The sequence below is a fragment of the Dasypus novemcinctus genome, chromosome 13, assembly GCF_030445035.2.
Source record: "Dasypus novemcinctus isolate mDasNov1 chromosome 13, mDasNov1.1.hap2, whole genome shotgun sequence".
In the NCBI taxonomy this organism is placed as follows: Eukaryota; Metazoa; Chordata; class Mammalia; order Cingulata; family Dasypodidae; genus Dasypus; species Dasypus novemcinctus.
The window spans coordinates 80,530,626-80,551,967 of NC_080685.1; the positions used below are offsets into that span (position 1 = coordinate 80,530,626).

The window sequence follows — 21,342 nt, forward strand, 5'->3', positions numbered from 1 at the left end:
GCTAACTCGATCTTTAAACTTTTGAGGAACCACTCTATTGATTTTCACCATGGTTTCAGCAATTTGCATTCCCACCCACAAGGCGTGAGGGTTCCTATTTCTGTGTATCTCTTTCAACACTTAATATTGCTTGGTGTGTTTTCTCTCTTTGTTTTGTTTTGTTTTTAATAATAGTCTTCTTTGTGGGTAGAAAGTGATGTCTCTTTGTGGGTCTAATAGGCATTTCTTTAATGGCTAATGATATCGAAAATCTTTGAGTATTCTCATTGATCATTTGTATATTCTCCTTGGAAAAATGTTTGTTCAAGTCCCTTTTTCATTTTTAAAATTTTTTTGTCTTTTCATTATTGAGTTATAGGAGTTCTTTATGTATTCCATTTAGTAAATCCTTATCAGAAACATGACTTACAGCTATTTTCTCATAATTCTATAGTTAGCTTTTTCACTTTCTTGTTATTGTCCTTTGATGCACAGAAGTTTCTAATTTGATGAAAATGAATTAATCTCTTTTTTCTTTAACTCATCTTTTGGCATCATATCTAAAGATCCATTGCTGTAACTAAGTTCATAAGCATTTGCTCCTACACTACCTTCCAAGTGTTTTATGGTTTTGGCTTTAGCATTTAGGTATTTGATCCATTTTTAGATAATTTTTGTATATGGCGTGTGGTCAAGATCCAAGTTCGTTCTTTTGCATGTAGATGTTTAATTTGGTCACTACCACTTGACCCTTATATACAGCTAGGAGGAAAGCTAAAAAATGATAACATGGAACTGTGTATGAGAGTAAATCACATGTAAAGCACTAATATGGGTGATATTGCATATACAAAACTTTTTCAAAATATAAGTACAAATATGCTAGAGAGAAGGAAAAAGAATAGCAGCTATGTGCGGCAGGGGACACATAGAGAGACTGAGAGATTATGAGGTGTCTTTGCTTTTTATTATTATTATTATTGGAATAATGAAAGTGCTCTAAGATTGTTTGAAGTGATGAACACACAAATATGGGATTACACCAAATAACATTGATTGTTTACTTTGAATACATTTATGCTTTATTAATATAAATCAATAAAATTGATTTGTTAGAAAAAATAGAATGACCTTTGTAGTTATGAGGATTTACAGGCATGTCTTAGTTTTTAAACTTTATTATGCTTTGTAGATGATGCATTGTTTGCTAATTAAAAGTCTGCAGCACCCTGTGTTTGACAAGTATATTAGTATCATTTTAAAGGGCAGAATGCTTGGATTATGTTTAGCATTTTTAGCAATATTTATTAATTAAAGCATGTACATTGTTTATTAGATATAGTCTATTGTGCATTTAATAGGCTAAAATGTAAAGTGTAAAGTTAAATTTTATGTTCATTGGGAAACTAAACATTTTCTGTGACTCACTTTATTGTGATATTTGCTTTATTGTGGTGGTCTGGAACTGAACCTGAAATATCTCTGAGCCTTTATTTTTGAACTCTTAAGTCCATAGTCTATATGTCATTCCTTGTGCCATTAGAAGTCTATTTTGATTACTGTAGCCTTGCATAAGTTATGAAACTAGGAAGTGTGAGTTTTCCACATTTGTTATTCATTTTCAAGATAGATTTCTCTATTTGAGCACCTTACCCTTCCATTGGAATTTGATGATTGGCTTTTCGACTTTGGCAAGAAGGATGCTGGAATTTTGGTTGGAATTCCACTGAATATGTAAACTGATTTGGGTAGAATTGACATCTTAAAAATATTTAGCCTGTCAATTCATGAACACAGAATTTCCTTTCCTTTATTTAGTTCTTTAAATTTTTTAACCAATATTTTGTAGTTTTCCATGTATAAGTACTATACTCCTTGCTTAAATTTACTCACTGATATTTTTTTTTTTTTTAGTTGGTATTAAAATGAGGTTGTTTCTTTAATATCATTTTTGAATTGTTCATTCCTGGTAAATAGAAACATCACTGACTTTTGCAAGTTGTTCTTGTATCTTGCCACTTTGTCAAAATCATTTATACACCCTAGTGGTCTTCTTGTACATTACTTGGGTTTTTTATACATAAGATAGTGTCATCTGTGAATATGGATATTTTCATTCATTTTTCTTACCTAATTGCTCCGTCTTGAACTTTCAATATAATGCTGAAGAGCAGAGGAGAAAGCAGCCATCCTTGTCTTGTTCATGTTCTTAGTGGGAAAGCTTTCATTCTTTACCAATGACTGTGATGTTATCAGTGGGGTTTTGTAAATGTCCTTTGTCATGTTGAAGTTTCTAAGTAATCTTGTTTTCTCAGTTTTTGAAGGAAAAGGTGCTGAATTAGGTAAATTCCTTTCTCTGTAATTTGAGATAATCATGTTCCCTCCCAATCATTCTTTTAATATGATGTGTTATATAAATTGATTTTGTTGAACTAATCTTGCATACTTGGGATAAGTCCCACTTGGTCATCGTGTGAAATCATTTTCTGTGTGAAATCTCAGATTCAGTTTGCTAGTATTTTGCTGAGGATTTTTGCATCTATGTTGCTAAGGAGTATTGTTCTGTAATTTTCCTTTCTTGTGAACTCTTTATATGATTTCAGTGTTAGTGCTGACCTCACTCAGTGATGGAAGAAATGTTATCGTCTCTCAAATTTCTGGCATGTTTGAGAAGAACTGTGCAAATTTACTTATTATTTAATTATATTGTAATATCATTTGGCTTTTTTTTTTTTTTACAATATTGTGTGTTGAACATATGTTTGTTCTTTCTTCCTTTTAGAAACGTGTTCAAAAGTAGATATAAATATCTACAATGGCTTCTTTTCTGAATCTGATTATACATACCCTTTAAATAAAAAAACATATTATCATTGTAAACCTGGATATTTAACACGAGAAGGTAAAATATCAGGATCAATTACATGTTTGCAAAGTGGCTGGTCTGCTCAACCCACATGCCTTAGTAAGTAATTTCATATGTTATTATTCATGAGAGTTGTACCAAGTTCTATTAACATAATTCTTCTTGGGGGCAGGGTATGTGTTTCTATTTGAAAAGATAAATAAACCATTTCAGAAATTGTATGTCCATGTGTATATAAAAATATAATGTGTATTTAAAACTGTTTTTCTTTCTCTACCACCTAGGTGATTTTGAAGATTTTCTAAGAACAATTTGCTTACTTTACTGACTAACTTAATTATCTGATAAGCACTCAGTTATATTTTGATGAATAAGATATTCACTTCATACTATTTAATTTTATTTTACTTTCCTTTAAATTTCCTTGATTTCTGTGGTCTCTGATTAACGAAAATTGATTAATGTTGCCCCCATGGCAACACATTTTCTACTAATTTGTGATTAATTATCCATTATAAAACTTTCTTTTTATAAAAGAGAAAATGTTCATTAATGCACTGATCTCTTAATCTAATTAATCTATTTTCTCTAGTATGTCTAACTGCTAACAGTTATATTACTTCTAAATTTTCAATATGTCTTTCTGCTTTCCTGAAAAATGAAATTCACAGCATTATGTCCTATTTTAACACCAGCATCTGATAAACTCACAGAAGGAAATAGAATTGACATAAATGTTATATACTTAATATATTTTTGAAAGAGTTTAATAGATGAGGATAAACATGTTCCTAGAAATAAATCTTTCATTTTTAGTAGCTCTTCAGGACAACAACATCATTTCTCTCCTTAGATTAATTTTAAAAGTTAAATTACTCAATTAGCAATGGGCAAACTTTCTGTTCCTGGGAAGGATTTACTCAATTATCCATTAAGTGACATTAGAACTAACCTCAATTTTATAATACTTCAGAATCTTGTGATATGCCAGTATTTGAGAATGCCAGAGCCAGAAGTAAAGGTACCTGGTTTAAGCTCAATGACAAGTTGGACTATGAATGCAATGATGGATATGAAAGCAGAGATGGACGCACCACAGGCTCCATAGTGTGTGGTGATGGTGGTTGGTCCGATACCCCCACTTGTCTAGGTAAGTACTTTTATTTCAGCCATTCATTTTTAAGAATTAAAAAAATATTGTGTGCTCTTTATATCAGAATTGAATTTCTAAGGAGGCTCTTAAGGAACATTGATCAAATACAAGGTCTTTTCTTATTTAATGTGCACTGGGAACAGATCATGTTTTCAAGGCCAAAGAAAATATTCTACCTTTAATACACTCCATCATAATAATATTTCTTGTGGGGCACATATGTTACAGATTTGTGGTTGACATAGAAATCATTTTCAAATTATTCCAAAATATTTAAAACTGATCACTCATTACCAATATTATGGCTTGCTAAACTTCCTCTGTTATTTTCCTCCTGAATTTCTGCTTTATATCGTACTCCTTGAGTGTTTTGTTTTTTTTAAGATTTATTTTATTTCTCTCCTCTCCTTCCCTGCCCCATTGTCTGCTCTCTGTGTCCACTCTCTGTGTGTTCTTCTGTGTCTCCTTGCACCTTCGGTGTGCAAAAAGGAAATAGCAACTCTTTTTTTTTGTTGAGTCATCCAAAGTAGAGCCCACTGGCAGGTAACCAAACTCCTGTACTCTCTGCTCTCCCTAAAGTGTCTGGATGTCTCCAGAGTCCTCAAGAGCCCTGCTATTTGATGTAATATTTACTTTGGCAATCAAGGAGATCCTGCTGAGACGTGTGTAAGTGTAACCTCTGGAATAAGGTCCCAGCTCACTTTGAAGTCTCTTAGCCATGCAGACTCATTTGACTTTCCCCTTTCCCCTTTTGGGTCAATGTCTTTTTCCAAGTGAATTGCTAGTTGGTTCTAACAAGTTTTTATTGCACACTATATATTGTGAAAAATATATTACAGAAATTATAGACTTTGATCTACTCATCTGAAGGATATCGACTTTTCTTCTAGAAGTTATATTCCTGGTAGAATACTACTCTCTTAAGGTTTGACTTTCAGTTTTGTTAGGGTAGGGCTATTTCAGTTTGCCTTATTCCAAGTGGATAGCGCTTTGTCAGCTTCTGGGTGCTGGTACTTACTCCTAAAACACCTTTTCTGAATTTCAATAGATCAGGGGATAAACTTACCAATATTCCTTAGCTTTGAACTCCAATTTCTTTCTATCCACACTGGACATTTAGTTGAATTTTGCAGTTTCCAGCCATTCAGCAATTTGTTCCAACTGAGCTATTTGGAGTTTTCACCCCATGTATGCTCTGTGAAGGGACACCAAATTAAGAGGACTGGTATGCAGATATTTGGAAACTTCACTGATGGGCATCCCTTTATCCCTGCATTTGACTTCTCAGGAGATGTTCTGCCAGCCCAGGATTCAGGCCTGTAATTCCCCATAGAAATAAGATTCCTATTTTTTTGCCTGGGATTCATCATTTGAAAGACTGGATAAATATGGCTTTCACAGCTTGAGTTCATTCTTTCAAGAATTGAGCACTTAACAATTTCTGCTTGCTTTTGCTCACTCAAACAGTTAATTTTTATATTTCAGATTGAATTTATAATTATTTATAGAAGGCTTATCCTGATAAAACTAATCTGCTATTGCAGAATATATATTTTTAATTAATGAAAGACTTAAAATTACAGTACTTATAGCATAAAAATAAACAAATATTTAAGAAAGGTATATAAATAATTTTGAATGTCTTAACTCTTTTACTTTGGGCACTGATTTTTTTCCTCTTTTATAATAATATTGTATTTCCAATATTAACTATGTTTGTTAGAAGTTCTTTTATAGTGAAGAATGAAATCTTCAAACATAACAAATATACTTGAGTACAAAAAATACATATAAAGACGATAAAGAAAAAACAGTTAGAGACAGTATCTTTAAAGAAAATGAGGCTTTGGTGAAATTCTTTCAACAGAAAAAAAAATCCTTTCTTGAATCAGAAGAAAGTGTGCCCTGAACAGAAGGTGTTTCAAAGCATAGACATTAATATCAGTTTTAGGAATTCAGATGCTTCCCTGCGCTCATGAAAATATAGGTGTTCAGCTAGGTTCCCATACACTGGTTGATTTACAGAGATCCCAAAGTAAGGAATGTAGGTAACAGTGAGTAATGCATTAAGAAAGGTATAATGGCATGGGCAGTGTTACTCAATACGAATCAACTGGTTGGGAAAGGATCTCACCTATTTTCAGAAAGTTTTGTTTCAAAATGAGAAATTTATAATACTTTGGTGGTAAATCCATTCCTGTTCCCACAAAAAGTTGTGCACCACATGTCAGCTTGTCAGGTAATAAACTCAACAAATTATAGTGAAAACACTGAAAAGAGTCAATTAGTGATTTTGCAAAATCATTGAACTTTGGTATTTTCTAAATGACGTCAATTAGCTAGCTGCTTAAAGTGCTCTTAAATTCAGAGCCACACTTGAAAACTGCTACTGAAGCATAGTGGAAATAAATAGTGCAACTAGAATATATGAATTTATACACCATCAGGAATATCTAAAATGCTGCTCCTTGTCAATGTCATTTTCAGCTTCTGGGTTTCCTCTGCTGAGGGACAAGGTACTGTGACAAGTCATCTGAACACTCAGTTTCTCTATTAAATGTAGCTTGATGTCATATCTAGTTTCATGTGTCTATAGTTATGGTGAATTAACTGGTAAGAATATTCTGTATCGAATGATTGTAGTGACTTGTATTTTTATGGAAAAATTATCTCAATCAAAGAGGGGAAAATAAATTATGTTTTCTTTGTTTTCTGAGATCTAAAGTAGGAAAAGCCCTTCATACTGATTATGGAGACATGTAAATGCTTTTGATATCTAGAAATATTACCATATGAAAAGCTAGATTCTGAAGCCAAAATGTTATGGAATTCTCATTTTGTGTTTTAAAAATACTAATGGGACTGTTAGACGGTTTCCTAATCTTAATTGTGGTGGTATTGTCATGGATTTCTCTGTCAAAATATCAAATTGTACATTTTAAATGTGTATATTTTATTGTGTCACTAATAAATTTATTGTAAGTTATGAAAATCTTTATCAATTAAATATTTCAATAAAATTAGGAGCGTGCAAAAAAAGAATATCTCTTTTAACAAAGGGCAGGTTGTAGTCTCAATTTACAATGTTGTGCCAATAAACTTTGGTTTAACTCTCTCAGCTCTTTAGTAAATATAGAAGCAAAAGTAAATTTTAATGACTTCTATTACTAAAAGTAATACATTCTTCATTGTATTCTTTCAAAAGCCTGTCATTTTAAAAAGTCCAGTACTCTCATATTCAAGTTCTTATAAATTAAGGCCCACTTGGAAAGATCTCTTTTAGCTCTCTAACCCAAATGTTTTATTTTAATTTTTCTATTTGATTTTTTTAACATTTAACATAATTTTTAAATTTGTGTCTGAATTGCTTCACTCAGCATAATGTTCTCCAGTTTCATCCATGTTGTCATATGTTTCAAGACTTCATTTCTTCTTACAGCTTCATAATATTCCATCATGTGTATACTCCACAATTTGTTTAGACATCAATTGGTTGATGGACGGCTGTGTTGTTTCCAACTTTTTGCTATTGTGCTTAACACTGCTATGAACTTCGATGTGCAGATATCTATTGCTGTCACTGCTCTCAGTTTTCCTGGCCATATACTTAGCAATGGTATTGCCTGTTCACATGGGAAATCTCTATTCCTCTTCCTTAAGAACTGACAAACAATTCCTCCACAGTGGCTGTACCATCTACATTCCCATCAACAGTGAATAAACATTTCTACTTTTCCACATCCTCTCCAACCTTTACAGTTTTCTGAATTTTGATTTTAAGATTTATTTTATTTACTTATTTCTTCCCACATGAATGTTGTTTGCACTTGCCGTGTCTGTTTGTCTGCCTTGTTTCTTCAGGGGACACCAGCAACCAAACCCGGGACTTCTGATATGGAGGGGAGGTGTGTCATTGTTTGAGCCACCTCCGTTCCCTGCTTTGTTCTGCCTCTCACTGCATTTTTCTTCTTGTTTCTCTTGCTGAGTCATCTTGTGGCATCATCTTGCCGCAAGTGCCTCCTGCGTCAGCTCGCTGTCTTGCTCATCCTCTTTAGGAGGCACCGGAACCCCTGCTTCCTGCTTTGTTGGATTTCTAGTTATGATTTTCTTCTTGTGTCCCTTGTTATGTCAGTTTGACTCGCCTGCCATTGTGCCAGTTTAAGAGGCACTGGGAACTGAACCAGGGACCTCGCATGTGGTAGGTGGAAGCCCAATTGCTTGAGTCACATCAGCTTCCCCCTGAAATGTTTAATAGTGGTCAGTCTAATAGGTGTGCAATGATATCTCATTGTACTCTGGATTTGCAATTCCAAGATAGCTAGTGATGTTGAATATTTTTCCATGTGTTTTTTCACCATTTGTATCTCTTCTTTGGACAGTTGACTTTTCAAGTCTTTTGCCCATTTTTTAATCAGATCCTTTGTCTTTGTATTGCTGAGTTGTACGATCTCTTTAAATATCATGAATATTAAACCCTTATCCAATGTGTGCTTGTCCACAATTTTCTCTCATTGAGTCAGCTGCCTTTTCACCCTTTTGACAATGTCCTTTGACATGCAAAAGTGTTCCATTTTGAAGAGGTCCTATTTATCTTTTTTTTTTCTTGTAATGATCATAGTTTGGTGTAAGGTTTAAGAAACTACCATCTAACACGAGATCTTGGAGACGTTTTCCCATATTTAATTCTTGGAGTTTTATGGTTGTTTTTATATTTAAGTCTGTGATCCATTTCGAGTTAATTTTTGTATAAGCTGTGAGATGGGGTCTGATTTCTTTATTTTGCAAATTGTTACCAGTTTTCCCAACAAAATATTCATATGATAAATAAGCATATGGAGGAATATTCAACATATTCAATGATTGAAGAAATATAAATCAAGGCAAGTAATGGATACTATTTTCATAATCATTCCATGCATGAAGTTTTTATAAAACCTAATCCAATATTCAGAAAATAATCTCAGATTTTATGATCGCTTCCTATTTGAATTATGATTTTTTCTCACACCTTTCATTTTCACGTGATTTGCCTTGCTTATGCAAGAGGTATACAGTCATGTTGCCTTAGATTATCTAGCCTTTCTTTTATAATATTTGTAAATGGAATCCATTTGATTCTGATATTTGGTATTTTTTTCCCTTTTTAAGTGAGGAATAATTAATATGCAATAAATGTACACATCACTATTGTTCAGTTAGATATGGTCTAGCACTTTTTTGCACCCAGGGGAACCAACATACAAAGCAAGGTATAGAATACTTGCATCATCCCAGAAACTTTCTTTTACTTCACCATCTGTCCATCCCAGAAAAAGGACAATATATTTAAGCTTCCTTCCATCTGGCCGTAGACATCTAACTCTCCGAGTTTTATTTGAGGGTGAATTACCAAAACTTTGATGTCTTTGTTCAATTGGGGAAGGTCTATGAGAACAAATCATTTCTAGGATTAATTAAATGTATCAAAACCTAAAAAATAAAAGTCACTTTTGTTCCGTTAGCTTTTATTCCTAGGGAGACTACATTTTCTACTGACTCTATTCATACTGTGCCAACCTTGAATTGTTTTATTAGTTCAAATTCCTATTTGATTTTTCTAATAGAAGAAAAAATATGGCCCTACACATTGGACAGTCTCTAAGATCATGTTTTGAATTGAGGTACATGCCCTTGGCAATGTTTTACTAACACGATTTTTTTTAAAAAAGCAGCTAAGGAGGTTAAGGAATTAAATTTTATCAAGGGATTTACATTGAGTGCTTGCATGTGATTGATAGAAGGCAATCTATGCTTCATTAATTGAGCAAAAATGTCTCTATATCGTTTTGTGGGTCTCTTAAGTAAACTCTTATTATTTATGTCTTATAGCTTTGACTCCAAGGCTGATTTTAAGTTCAGCTACATGACTAAGCAAAATATAAATAACTATATGCAATTAGACTGTAATGGGTATATGAAAATATAATAGAAATAGTAAATGAAATGAAAAATACATAAATGAACATGTTTGATGTTCCTTTGAGATATGCCAGTTCTTAGCATCACACACTTAATTGTATTTTATTTAAAAATTCTGTTTAGGTGTTCATATATTATTCTGATATTAGCACTAATGTAGCTATATGACTTGTTGTTAATATAGGTATATTAAAATTTATTCTTGCAGAATAGAGTATGAATTTAAGACAAATTGAAAGAGTGTTGCTATATCTCTAGGACCTAAATATGCACAGTGACAGTCCGGTATGGAGAGGAGGAAATACATAAGTGATAATTAAATTAAAACTTTACAGGGTATGATATCAAACAATGTTAGTGTATTGATGAGGGAAGAATGTGGAATAAACTTCCAAACATTTGTCATGGGATTCTTGAGTCACACATTAAATGTCAAACATAGGAGGGAGGGTATGTTGGAGACAAGGATGCTGGAATAGTCTGATATATAAAGAGTCAAATTTGCACATGAATATTACATATGAACTTGACCTGTGTGATGCTACAGTTGGATATTTAGATTTGGATTCCACAGAGGAAGTTATCAGCATAGTGGCGGGAGCTTTTTGTTATGGAAGTGTCTAGAATGACACGGAGCGTATGAAGAGAAAAAAATATAATAAAAGACAAATATCATGAAAACCAACCTGGAAAGCGGAAGTGTTCATTTATATAACACCTATAGGATCTTCAACAAAAATATTTCTGAGGTGGTGACTGATGGTGATAAGCATGAATGTGAAAATCTGGGGGAGGATGGGAATGATTTAAGGCAAGGAATAGAAAGTGCAAGTGATAAGAATAAGCTTCACATGTCTGGAGACAGACAGAAGGCCAGTGTGTTCAAAGTAGGCTCAAAAACAAATTTTTGTATACTAAACACTCTTTTATTGTTTTGATATTCAAATATATATATATATATGAATGTAAGTATGAGTAATAATACAGTAAATGACACAATTCTCCAAACATCTGAATTAAAAGAATGGGTATGAATAATATCATCTAAAACTTGTATTTAGTTATTTATTGTTTTATAAAATTGTTCCTTAATATAAAGAGCCTTAAAATAACAAAACTTTATTATCCCACAGTTGCTATGAGTCAGGAATCTGAGGGTGATTTAGCTGGGTTTTTCAGAGTCAGGTTCTCTCCTCGTGGCCGCAGTTGGAAAGTTGGTCCAGGCTGCAGTCATCGAATATCTTGACCCGGCTGGAGGATCCCCTTCCTAATTGTCTCCCTCCTATAGCCTTAGGCAGGAGGTCTCAATTCCTTATCACATGGCTCTCTAAATAGGTTGCCTGAATTGCAGCTAACTTTTCCAGAGCTAGTGATCACAGAGAAGAGGAAGCCTCCGTTTATTTTATGACCAAACACTACCACTTCAGTCATATCTTTTAAAAAATTTCTCACTAAATCTAGCACACACTAAAATGGATGAGGGGAAGCGGATTTGGCTCAACAGGGCTCAATTGATAGAGCATCTGCCTACCACATGGGAGGTCCAGGATTCAAACCCAGGGCCTCCTGACCCATGTGGTGAGCTGGCCCATGCACAGTGCTGATGCGTGCAAGGAGTGCCGTGCCACGCAGGGGTGTCCCTCGGATAGGGGACCCCCACATGCAAGGAGTGCACCCCGTAAAGAGAGTCGCCCTGCACAAAAACAGTGCAGCCTGCCCTGGATGGCTCTGCACACACAGAGAGCTGATGCGGCAAGATGGCGCAACAACAAGAGACACAGATTCCTGTTGCCACTGACAAGAATGCAAGTGGACACAGAAGAACACACAGTGAATGGACACAGAGAGCAGACAACAGAGGGAGGAAGGGGAGAGAAATAAAAATAAATCTTAAAAAAGATAAAATACAATAAAACGGATGAGAATTAGGCTCCATTTTTTGGGAGAGATGAGAGTTGCAGTAGTTGCATGTTTTTCTAAAACTATTACGCCTAACAAAATGCCTCACAATTCAACAGATACATATGTCAGTATTAGCTGTGCTAAGGACAAATAAATAGCGCACTTCTTTATTTGCATGTACTGTATTATTTTAAATGGCTAACCACTCCTACATTATCTATACATCCTATTTCTTTTCAAAAGTAACATGTGTACCTCCTTATATTGCCAATGGCTTCTACAGCCCTCAAAGGATTAAATATAGCCGTGAAGATAAAATCACGTACACGTGTAAAGAAGGATTTTATCCTTTCTCCCAGAATGCTTTGGCAATATGTACTCATAGTGGCTGGATGCCTGTTCCAAGATGTATTTGTAAGTTCCTTTCATGTATTTACTACTGTTTAATTCTGAAATAACTTTCCCTTAAGTGCAAAAATATGTTTATTATTGTATATGTAAAGTAGAACCTTTGTAGTCACTTTCTTCTTTCCCAAGTAGGCAAATTTAGGTAGGCTCAAATTCAACTTTTATGAACTGAACACTCTTAATCACTTTGTTATTCAAAGATAATATATGTGTGTTTATGAATATAAACTACTCTAAATGATACAATTTTCCAAATATCTGAATTAAATGATTGGGTAAGAATAGTACCATCTAACACCTAGCATATTATTTATTTATTGCTATGTAACGAGTTTTTCCAAGGACAAAGTGGCTTAAAACAACAAACCTTTATGATCTCACAGTTTCTATGGATCAGGCACCTCAGGGTGATTTTGCTGCATGTCCAGAATCAAGCTCTCCTCACGTGGCTGTAGTCAGAATGTTGGCCATGGCTGCAGTCACCTACTGCTTTGACTGGCCTTCACTCTGTTTTCTGCCCTGGCCTATTACTCATTGCTATCACCAAATAGTTTAAGGGTTTAGAGGGAAAGCAGAACAAATTCACAACTGGAATGCTACAGGGGATGAGAGTGAATCTGCAATGGACAGATTCATGCATCAAAGAGAATATTATGTAGTAGGTTGTTCCAACTAGATGAAAGTTATCAGCGATATTGATAAGATCCTGGGCTTGGATCAAAGGAATCAACTGCGCTAATACAGACTAATTAGCAACAGCTGTGAATTAGTGAATGTTTTAATCAACATTTAATCAATATTTAATAAAGAACAGTTTGAGTCAAGAATGTGATGGAACCACCATAACTTCTAAAAAGAACCACAACCGGCACTGATAGAAGTATAGGAGGTGAAAGAAGTCTGTTCTTAGTCCTGCAGATTTCAATGCTGATAGATATCAGTTGTAACATTATATTCACCTTAAAAGAGATAAGATAAAGGTAGACTTTTGTGTTCATATGAGAGAGATTAGTGAAGAAACACAAGGCTATGATAAAAATGATATCTCATTATGTCTCTGGTTGAAAATAAACCAGCAGATCACATATAAGAAATGAGATGAAGATGAGCATTTTAGTCTGCAGCATATTGTAAGGTTAAAAAAAGTGTGAAAAATCTATTCATTATGAAAGAAATGGACTGTAGGCCTAGATTCTATCACTAGAGGAGGTGTCATTTACAAATCGTGGATAAAGACAGACATTTAGGATCAACAAGGATTGAAAATGTATCATCCACATAACACATTGGAAGACATTATGTGAGAAAACTTGTAATGAAACAAAAAAGAAAGTAGATCAGTGAACACAGGATAGGAAGACGAAGATGGCAAGGAATTGATGCTGGACATTGGACATGTATGTGCTGGATTTTATTTTATCTTGTTACATGAGTTTTTTGGAATAGCAGAATCATATTTCAGAGAAAAAAACTAATACTAGTCACAATTAAAAATAATCAACTATTTCTAAACATCCCAAGAAAAGTGCAAAATTTCTGAAGGAGGAAGCTATAAACCTGTCAATATACAATATAACTCCCAAGTATACCAGTCAAAACTGTTCCAAATAATTTAATAAAGTACAATTAGATTGTACCTCATTTATATAATAAATATGGTTAGGGCACACTAAAAAGCATTTCATTCTCCAGAAAAAATTGGAAGTAAATCAATTTACCACACTCATATATTTTTGATTATTAAGAAATATTCTTAGTCCACTTTCCTGGTTAAAAAGTTACTAAAGGCAAACTCGCCTGGATGAATGTGAGTGAGCGATAAATAAGAGTCTTTTTCTATGTGATGTAACTAAAGGGAAAATTTTTCTGTTTCTCTATATTACCTAAATTGGCTCCAAAGAGAAAAATTAACTAACGAAAGTTATTAAAATACAAAATACACTATATCCCTTAAATCTGAACCAATCTTGAAAGAATAGGAAGCCCTTCAAATTCTTGTGAGGATGAAAACGATAGAAGAAGAAAAATCAGGTTATGGAGGGGTAAAATCCAAACCTGCATCCTTCAGCGAGGATGTCGAATTATCACACAGGGCAAGGGATATCTGTATTGAAAGAAAATACATTAAGTAGGTCTATGCAGGTTTCTTCTTAGAGGGTCTTCATGCAAATTTATGCCTCATGTGACCCAGATAATATAATTTCATTTTTATTAGCAATGATCTCCTCGATACATCAGGAATCTGAATTCTCTATGTTGCCTTGTCCCACAGCCAGTAGTACAAGGAAAGCAATTATGGTAAAAATAGACTATATTTCATTAAAGGAAAACTTAATATCCAATTTGAATGTTTTTAAGATAAAATATTTGTAATGCTTTGTATTTTTTTTATTTAAGTGAAGCCTTGTGATTTTCCAAATATAAAACATGGACATCTACATCCAGGACAACCCAAAGGAAATTCTTACTATTACCATTGTAATGCTAATTTTGTGACTCCTACAAAAAAAAGCAGTGGTCACTTGACATGCACACAAGGACGATGGTCGCCAGCAGTACCATGCCAAAGTAAGTCAAAGTCTTTAAAATTTTACATGTATACATCTTTCAGTGTTAGTGAGAAAAGAGCACAGCGTGATTCCAATCAAGAATTTTCCTGGAAAGTGGATGTGGCTCAAGTGATAGGGCCTCAGCCTACCATATTGAAGGACCCAGGTTCAATTCCTGGGACCTGCTGGTGAAAAAGAAGAAGCGAAAGCATGCCTGCATGGGGAGCCAGTGCTCGCCCAGTGAGCCAGTGCCCATGCAAGTGAGTCACCAGCAAGATGATGACACAACAAAAGAGAGACAAAGAGGAGAGTCAAGATGAAGCACACCAGAGACCAGGGACTGAGGTGGCACAATTGACAGAGAACCTCTTTCCACATCAGAGGTCCCCAGGATCGAATTCCAGTGACTCCTAAAGAAAAACGAGAAGACAAAAGGAAAAATAGACAGAGAAGATCACACAGTGAATGGACTCAGACAGCAAAAACAGCAGGGTGGGGGAAGAGGAGAGGGAGAAAAAGAAAGAATTGTCCAAAATACAGGGCCGTGAAAAGAGTGATACAGGCCAAAAGGACCAAAGTGGATCTGTTCTTTTTTAAGGTGCTGTTCAAGACTTGCAAATGAGAAGTTAAGATGGGATTATAACAAGAGTATCTCCTAAACTACACTTTAACGTATTTTAATTATAAAGGCCAAAGATAATAACAATGAATATTGACTGTTTTGTTTTTTAAACAAGCCTTAGGTCGAAGCTGGAATTTTCCCTTAATGTGTCCATCATATGTGGATGCTTATGCATTCTCATTTAATCGTTCTAAATGAAATTGTTTAAAGTTGTTATGGGAGAATTTGTATGTAGGTTTACAAAATAATCATGAAGAAAATATAGAGTTCCCATAAATCTCCCTAACCCACAGTTTTCATATTATTAACACTTTGCCTAGTGTGGTAGCTTTGTTACAATTGATGAATGAGAATTACTATTTTTGTACTATTCTCCACAGTCCATAGCTTATATCAGGTTTCGCTCTTAGTGTTGTACAGTCCTGCAGTTTTGTTTAAAAAATTAAAAAAATAGAACATATATGCAACCTAAAATTTCCACTTTATGTTCATTATTATTATTACTATGACTTTTTATAATTTATTATTTTCAGCAAAACCATGTTTGATATTGTTTCTATTTATTTTTCTTATGGCTTTTAGGACAGTGCATTTTCTATTCTGTGGAAAATGGACATTCTTTAAATGGAGGAAACAGATTTGTAGATGGTCAATCTGTAAACATGGTGTGCAAACCTGGCTACAGTCTTCCATTTGGTGCGAGCAAAATTACATGTACAGAGCATGGCTGGTCCCCTCCTCCCAGATGCATCCTTGTCAGTAAGTAAACAGGTCTGAGATCTCAAGATGTTTATGCTTTTATGAGACTCATATATATTTTTATGGTAGTAACATACATAGATTAACTTCTACTTGTCAGTTGAACATATTTAGTTTTTCCATGTACGTGAATGTATATACAATTTCTTGACAAATGCAGGAAAACGACTCCTCCTATCTGTAGGTTTTTGTCAAGAAAAGCATAAAAGAAATTTGAAAACAATATTTGTTGGCTAAGTCATGTGAAATATTTACACTAAAATCACTTAATCAGTTGGCTCACAATGATTATCAATTGTAAATAGAGAATAAATCCTATGCTCACTAAAAATGTAATTGAAATAGTTAGGTAGCGTTTCCATATATACTTTTTCAGTGATGTTATGAGTCTCTGGGTTTCTCGAAGATGTGTAACTAGGAATGGATTTTCTGAAACACTGTGTATGTTTTAGTTTACAAGGCGTTTCCCAACTGTTTTCCCTAATTGATATACTAATCTACATTCATAATAACAGTCAGTTGTTGCTCTTCATCCTTATAATGATTAGTGATATCATATTTTAGTATTTGCACTTAAGTGGTTATAAAATATCATCACATTATACTTTCAATTCGAATTCCTTTTTATTACTTGGGCTAAGCATGTACTCATATTTTTTTTGTTATTACATTTTCTAATCTATGAAATGCATATTGATGTTTTTCTTAATTATATTATTGCACACTTTTGCCCTGAGCGTTTGGGGTGTTTTAGACAGGATTCAATAATTTACAAAACATGGTGTTATCATTGACTGGTTATTACATGAATATAATTTGAGTATATTCCAGAACCGAAAATGTGTACTTTCCCATGATGGTATCTTAGGGGTTGTAGTTACTCTGAAATATACTTAGGTTACAGTATGCCAAAGATCTTCCCAGAGGTGTCCTGGTTGAGCACAGAGGCTGTCAATCATAGATGTCTAAGCCCACCATGATGCTCCAATATTGCCAATGTTTATAGTTTGACAAGGATTCCTTACCTTGAATATCATCACCCTCATCACAAATATGTGGTCTAGGGCAGGGCCAGGCAGTAAATAAATTGTTATGGAAAAGGCCAGATTTAAATATATGTGGCTTTTTGGTTCACATTCTTTCCTTTGCAAATACACAACTTTGCTATTGTATCATGAGAGCAGTAATAGACAATATGTAAATGAATGAATGTGACTCTGTTCCAATAATACGTTATTTCCCAAAACAAGAACTGAGTTGCATTTGTTCCACAGGCTGTAATTTGCCAAGGCTTGTTCAATTGGCTTTGGGTACTTATGAATATGTCAAGTCAGGCATGCCATGGAAATATTGTGTAAAGCGTATTTAACAGATAGTCATCTAGTTTATATGGTCTGAGCCTCTGTTGTTGAACAGTGTACTTTGCCTGCATATTACAGTTAACAGTTCCAACAAATTGCTACCCACAAGGGGTTCTCTCATACAAATACCTTAAAAAATTGGAAACAAAAAAGCAAAGTGATGTTACTTATCTTCCAAGATAAGTTATTCATAAGGTGTTGTTAGTGGTAGTGAATTGCATCACATAGTCGGGTCCAGACAGCATGCTCTTTAAATCTCTCAAACCCATCCTTCCCATCCTTGACCTTTAGTTTTAAACAAAAAGGAGGTATATGCAGACAAAAGGCTTCATCTTTATGGACATTTGTAAATTCATCAAGAAGATAATATAGTTTGGTTTCCACCATCTACAGTGTAGCAAGGCAGTGATAAATTTTTATTTTTACTTTATGAAATAATTGGCCTGTTTGGGGTCAGCAATCTTTCCCTTCCTCTTCATTTAGGGTTTGTATTCACCAAGATCCACTACCCACATAACAAACCAGGGCGAAACACTCAGGGTGAGCAGGAGGACAGACCCATAGAAATAGCAGCAATATGGGTGTGGCCAATGTACCACCCTTTGTTCATTTTCAGTAATATAGAACAGGGGAAATGAAGACAGTTTATAAGACTCACTCATCCATGGTGTAGGAAAGAGGTAGAAACTGTTAATTCAAATTTAGGCACCTGAGGAGAAATATCTATCCATGATGCCCACAGGAATTTGATCATGAGTGTTTAGACGTATTATTTATGGTACCAACTTTGGAATTGTTCCTTTCTCTGTATTTGAAAATGCGATCCAGTGTCCAGGACTACAGAATACTTAAGAATAACAGAAAATTTTTCAGAAGTAGCAAAGAATTTTATTTAATTTCCTATGTTAAACCCCTTTCCTTTTTCCTATCTTCTACACAAATTCTCAACAATTTATCCAAAGTGATGCATGTGTAAATTCATGCTTAATAAATTAGAGCCCTCATTCATCCAGTCATGTAAGACACTCTTTGAGTCTTTTCTTACCACACCCTACTCAGTTTAGTAAGTAGGCATTTCCTTTGCTCATTCAATCCAATACTTTTCAATCAATCCAATACTTTTATGGGTGATAAGGTAGAAACTTGTATATTGTATATAATGCTTCTTCTTACCCCATTGTTGCACTCTACCTGTAGTAAAATAGACTCTCCTTGATCAAATGATAGATAGTTGTGAGAAACAAACTGCAGTATTTCTTCTCTATGCCTCAACTACTCTTAGAGGCATTTGCTTCAGTTGCTCAATAAGAAAATTAAGATTCAGTACCTGTAGTATATATTCTTGTCAAGATCTTAATAATCCCTTTGCATATTTTCTTTTTCCCCTGGTGGATTTTTGAAGAGAGGCTATTAACATCCCCTGATGTGTTAAGCAATTGCTCCAAAAACAAGACAAGCAATCAAATTTTGTGCTTCCTGCTTTGATTTTGGTGCTCACTGTGCCTGGGGATGAGCACAGGACTTTTCTGACTAAGCATAATGATTTGAACATGCATATGGCTTTCTAAATTCCCTTGTATATTAGTCTGCCAAAGGGGTGCCAATGTAAAGTACCAGAAATCTCTTGACTTTTATAAAGGGCATTTATTTGGGGTAACAACTCACAGTAACAAGGCTGAAAACGTCCAGATCAAGGCACCATAAGAGGTGCTTTTTCACCAAAGTCAGCTGTCACATATTGAAGCAAGATGGCCGCCTATCTCTGGTTGGTCTCTGCCTTCCCCTCCTGGCTCTTCTTCTCTTCTTGAGCAGAGAGGGCCCAACCTCTTGAGGCTTCGTGCTTAAGTAAGTCACATGGTACTTCTCTCTCTTCTGGAATAAAGTCTTGTTTCATCCTGGGACTCCTACATCAGTCTAGGTTTGTCTGTTGTCTTCCCAATCTCAGCTGTAAACTATCAGGGAGATTCTTCAACTATTTGAGCTGTCTTGTTTCTGTCACATGGCAGGATAAAAAATGGCAAGCTCTCCCTTCCTGTGTCCTTGTGACTCTTCTTTTATATTAGAACCAGCAAGGGAGCCAGGACCACCCTGATTTAAGCCCTCTGATATAGTTGGATCAGAAGACCTAAAATTAACAGGTAATCAAGTCAAAGACACCTCAGCAGAATTCAATGCAATCTATTCTCAGAGGAAGGAATTAGTTTCCAAAAATAGTCTTCCATTTTGGATTCATAAAATAATCTCAAAGTGGTACACATGGTATACGACGCACTTTTGAATGCATTAATTCCCAAAAGTACTCTCTTCCCAGCCTTTCATTTCAGGATTTTTATCCTTCTACTGTAAGACTTAATTGTAAACTTTGAGCCTAGATAGCTTCAAATTGTCCAGTTCCCTTCTAGGGATGGGTTCTTGGATATACCCTTTCCGATACCATCATCCATTTATTTCTTGTTGACTGAGTTTTGCAGCTTTAAATGTGTCAATTTAGCTAGCTGGTGACTGTATCTACATAGACAGTAATAGTGTTAGGCCTCAAAGCAAGGCCTTTATGGATAACCAGAGATGACATGAAGAAAACTTCAGCAGGAGAGTTAGGCAAATTCAAAATTATTACGTCTGCAGAGATAAGGAGCCAAGGCCAGTCCAAAGTGACTCAGACCTGACCCGCCTTGCTGCAGTTTCAGTCTTGTTTAAATACCCGTTACTACTTAGCATTTGCTTTGATTATGCATTAGTTTTTATGCATATGGATGAACACACATAGCTGGTTATATAATTGTATGATTAGCATGTTCAGGAAATCACGCTTGCACATACCTTGCATGATCAAGAAAGGGGTGGATAACTCCACCCCTGGGTGGGAATTTTACTATGTTAATTAAGCAAGTTGAAGTGAGGACAGCAAGGGCTACTTCTGTGCAGGTCTGGCCAGCTGGTTGAAGCTGATTTTCATAATTCATTGCTTCAATAGGATATTCTTGACCACCAAAAGCAGAATTTGGCCCAAAGAGAGGGTTGCATTTCATTACCTTCTGATTTACATACAATTCTTTTCTTTGTATCCTAGCAACAGGGAAAGAAAGAAGTTACTTTCAGGTATTCAGTCATCCTACATCCATCAATAACAGCCATTTATTATCTTTTTAATATCTGTAAAAATGTAGTAATATCTCTTTCATTGTTAATATTGGCTATTTATGTTCTCTTCATTTTACTTATCAGTCTCTATAAAGGCTTACAATTTTATTAGCTGTCTAAAAGAACTAGCATTTGGTTTCATGGATTTTCTCTAATTTTTTCTCTTTCTACCTTTTTATCTTCTACTCTTTTATCCCTCCCTTTCTTTTTCTTACTTTGAGTCTAATATCCTCTATATTTTCTAATGCTTAAAGTTGAATCTGAAATCATTAATTTGAAGCATTTGTTCTTTTGTAATATTGGTGTTCAGTGTGAGAAATTTCTTCTAAAGCATTGTTAGTGGCATTCCAGAAATTTTAATATGTTGTATATTTCTATTCTTTCTGGTAAATATGCTTTTATGTTCCATTTTAACTCTTTTCCTTCAGCCTTATTTAGAAATGTCTTTTTCAGTTTCCAAATGTTTGTGGCTTTTAAAGAGATATGTATTTATTATTATTGATTTCTGATTAACTCTACTCTGGTCAGAGATTATATGTTGTATGTCATGAATCCTTTTAATTGTATTTATTGAGCCTTGTTTTATGTTGCAGAATGTGATCTACATTGCTAAATGTTTCAAATGCATTTTAAATAATCTATAT

The 21,342-nt window shown here is 34.5% G+C and overlaps 1 protein-coding gene across 1 annotated transcript in view; it reads left to right on the forward strand.

The window, feature by feature from the left end:
- LOC101424440 (complement factor H-like) overlaps positions 1-21,342 on the forward strand; it is a 67,149-nt gene that overhangs the window by 14,237 nt on the left and 31,570 nt on the right. The window contains exons 3-6 of the mRNA XM_071207301.1: positions 2,762-2,944; positions 3,819-3,995; positions 14,664-14,834; positions 16,020-16,196. Coding sequence (XP_071063402.1) covers positions 2,762-2,944; positions 3,819-3,995; positions 14,664-14,834; positions 16,020-16,196 — 708 coding nt within the window. The remainder of the gene's footprint in view (positions 1-2,761; positions 2,945-3,818; positions 3,996-14,663; positions 14,835-16,019; positions 16,197-21,342) is intronic.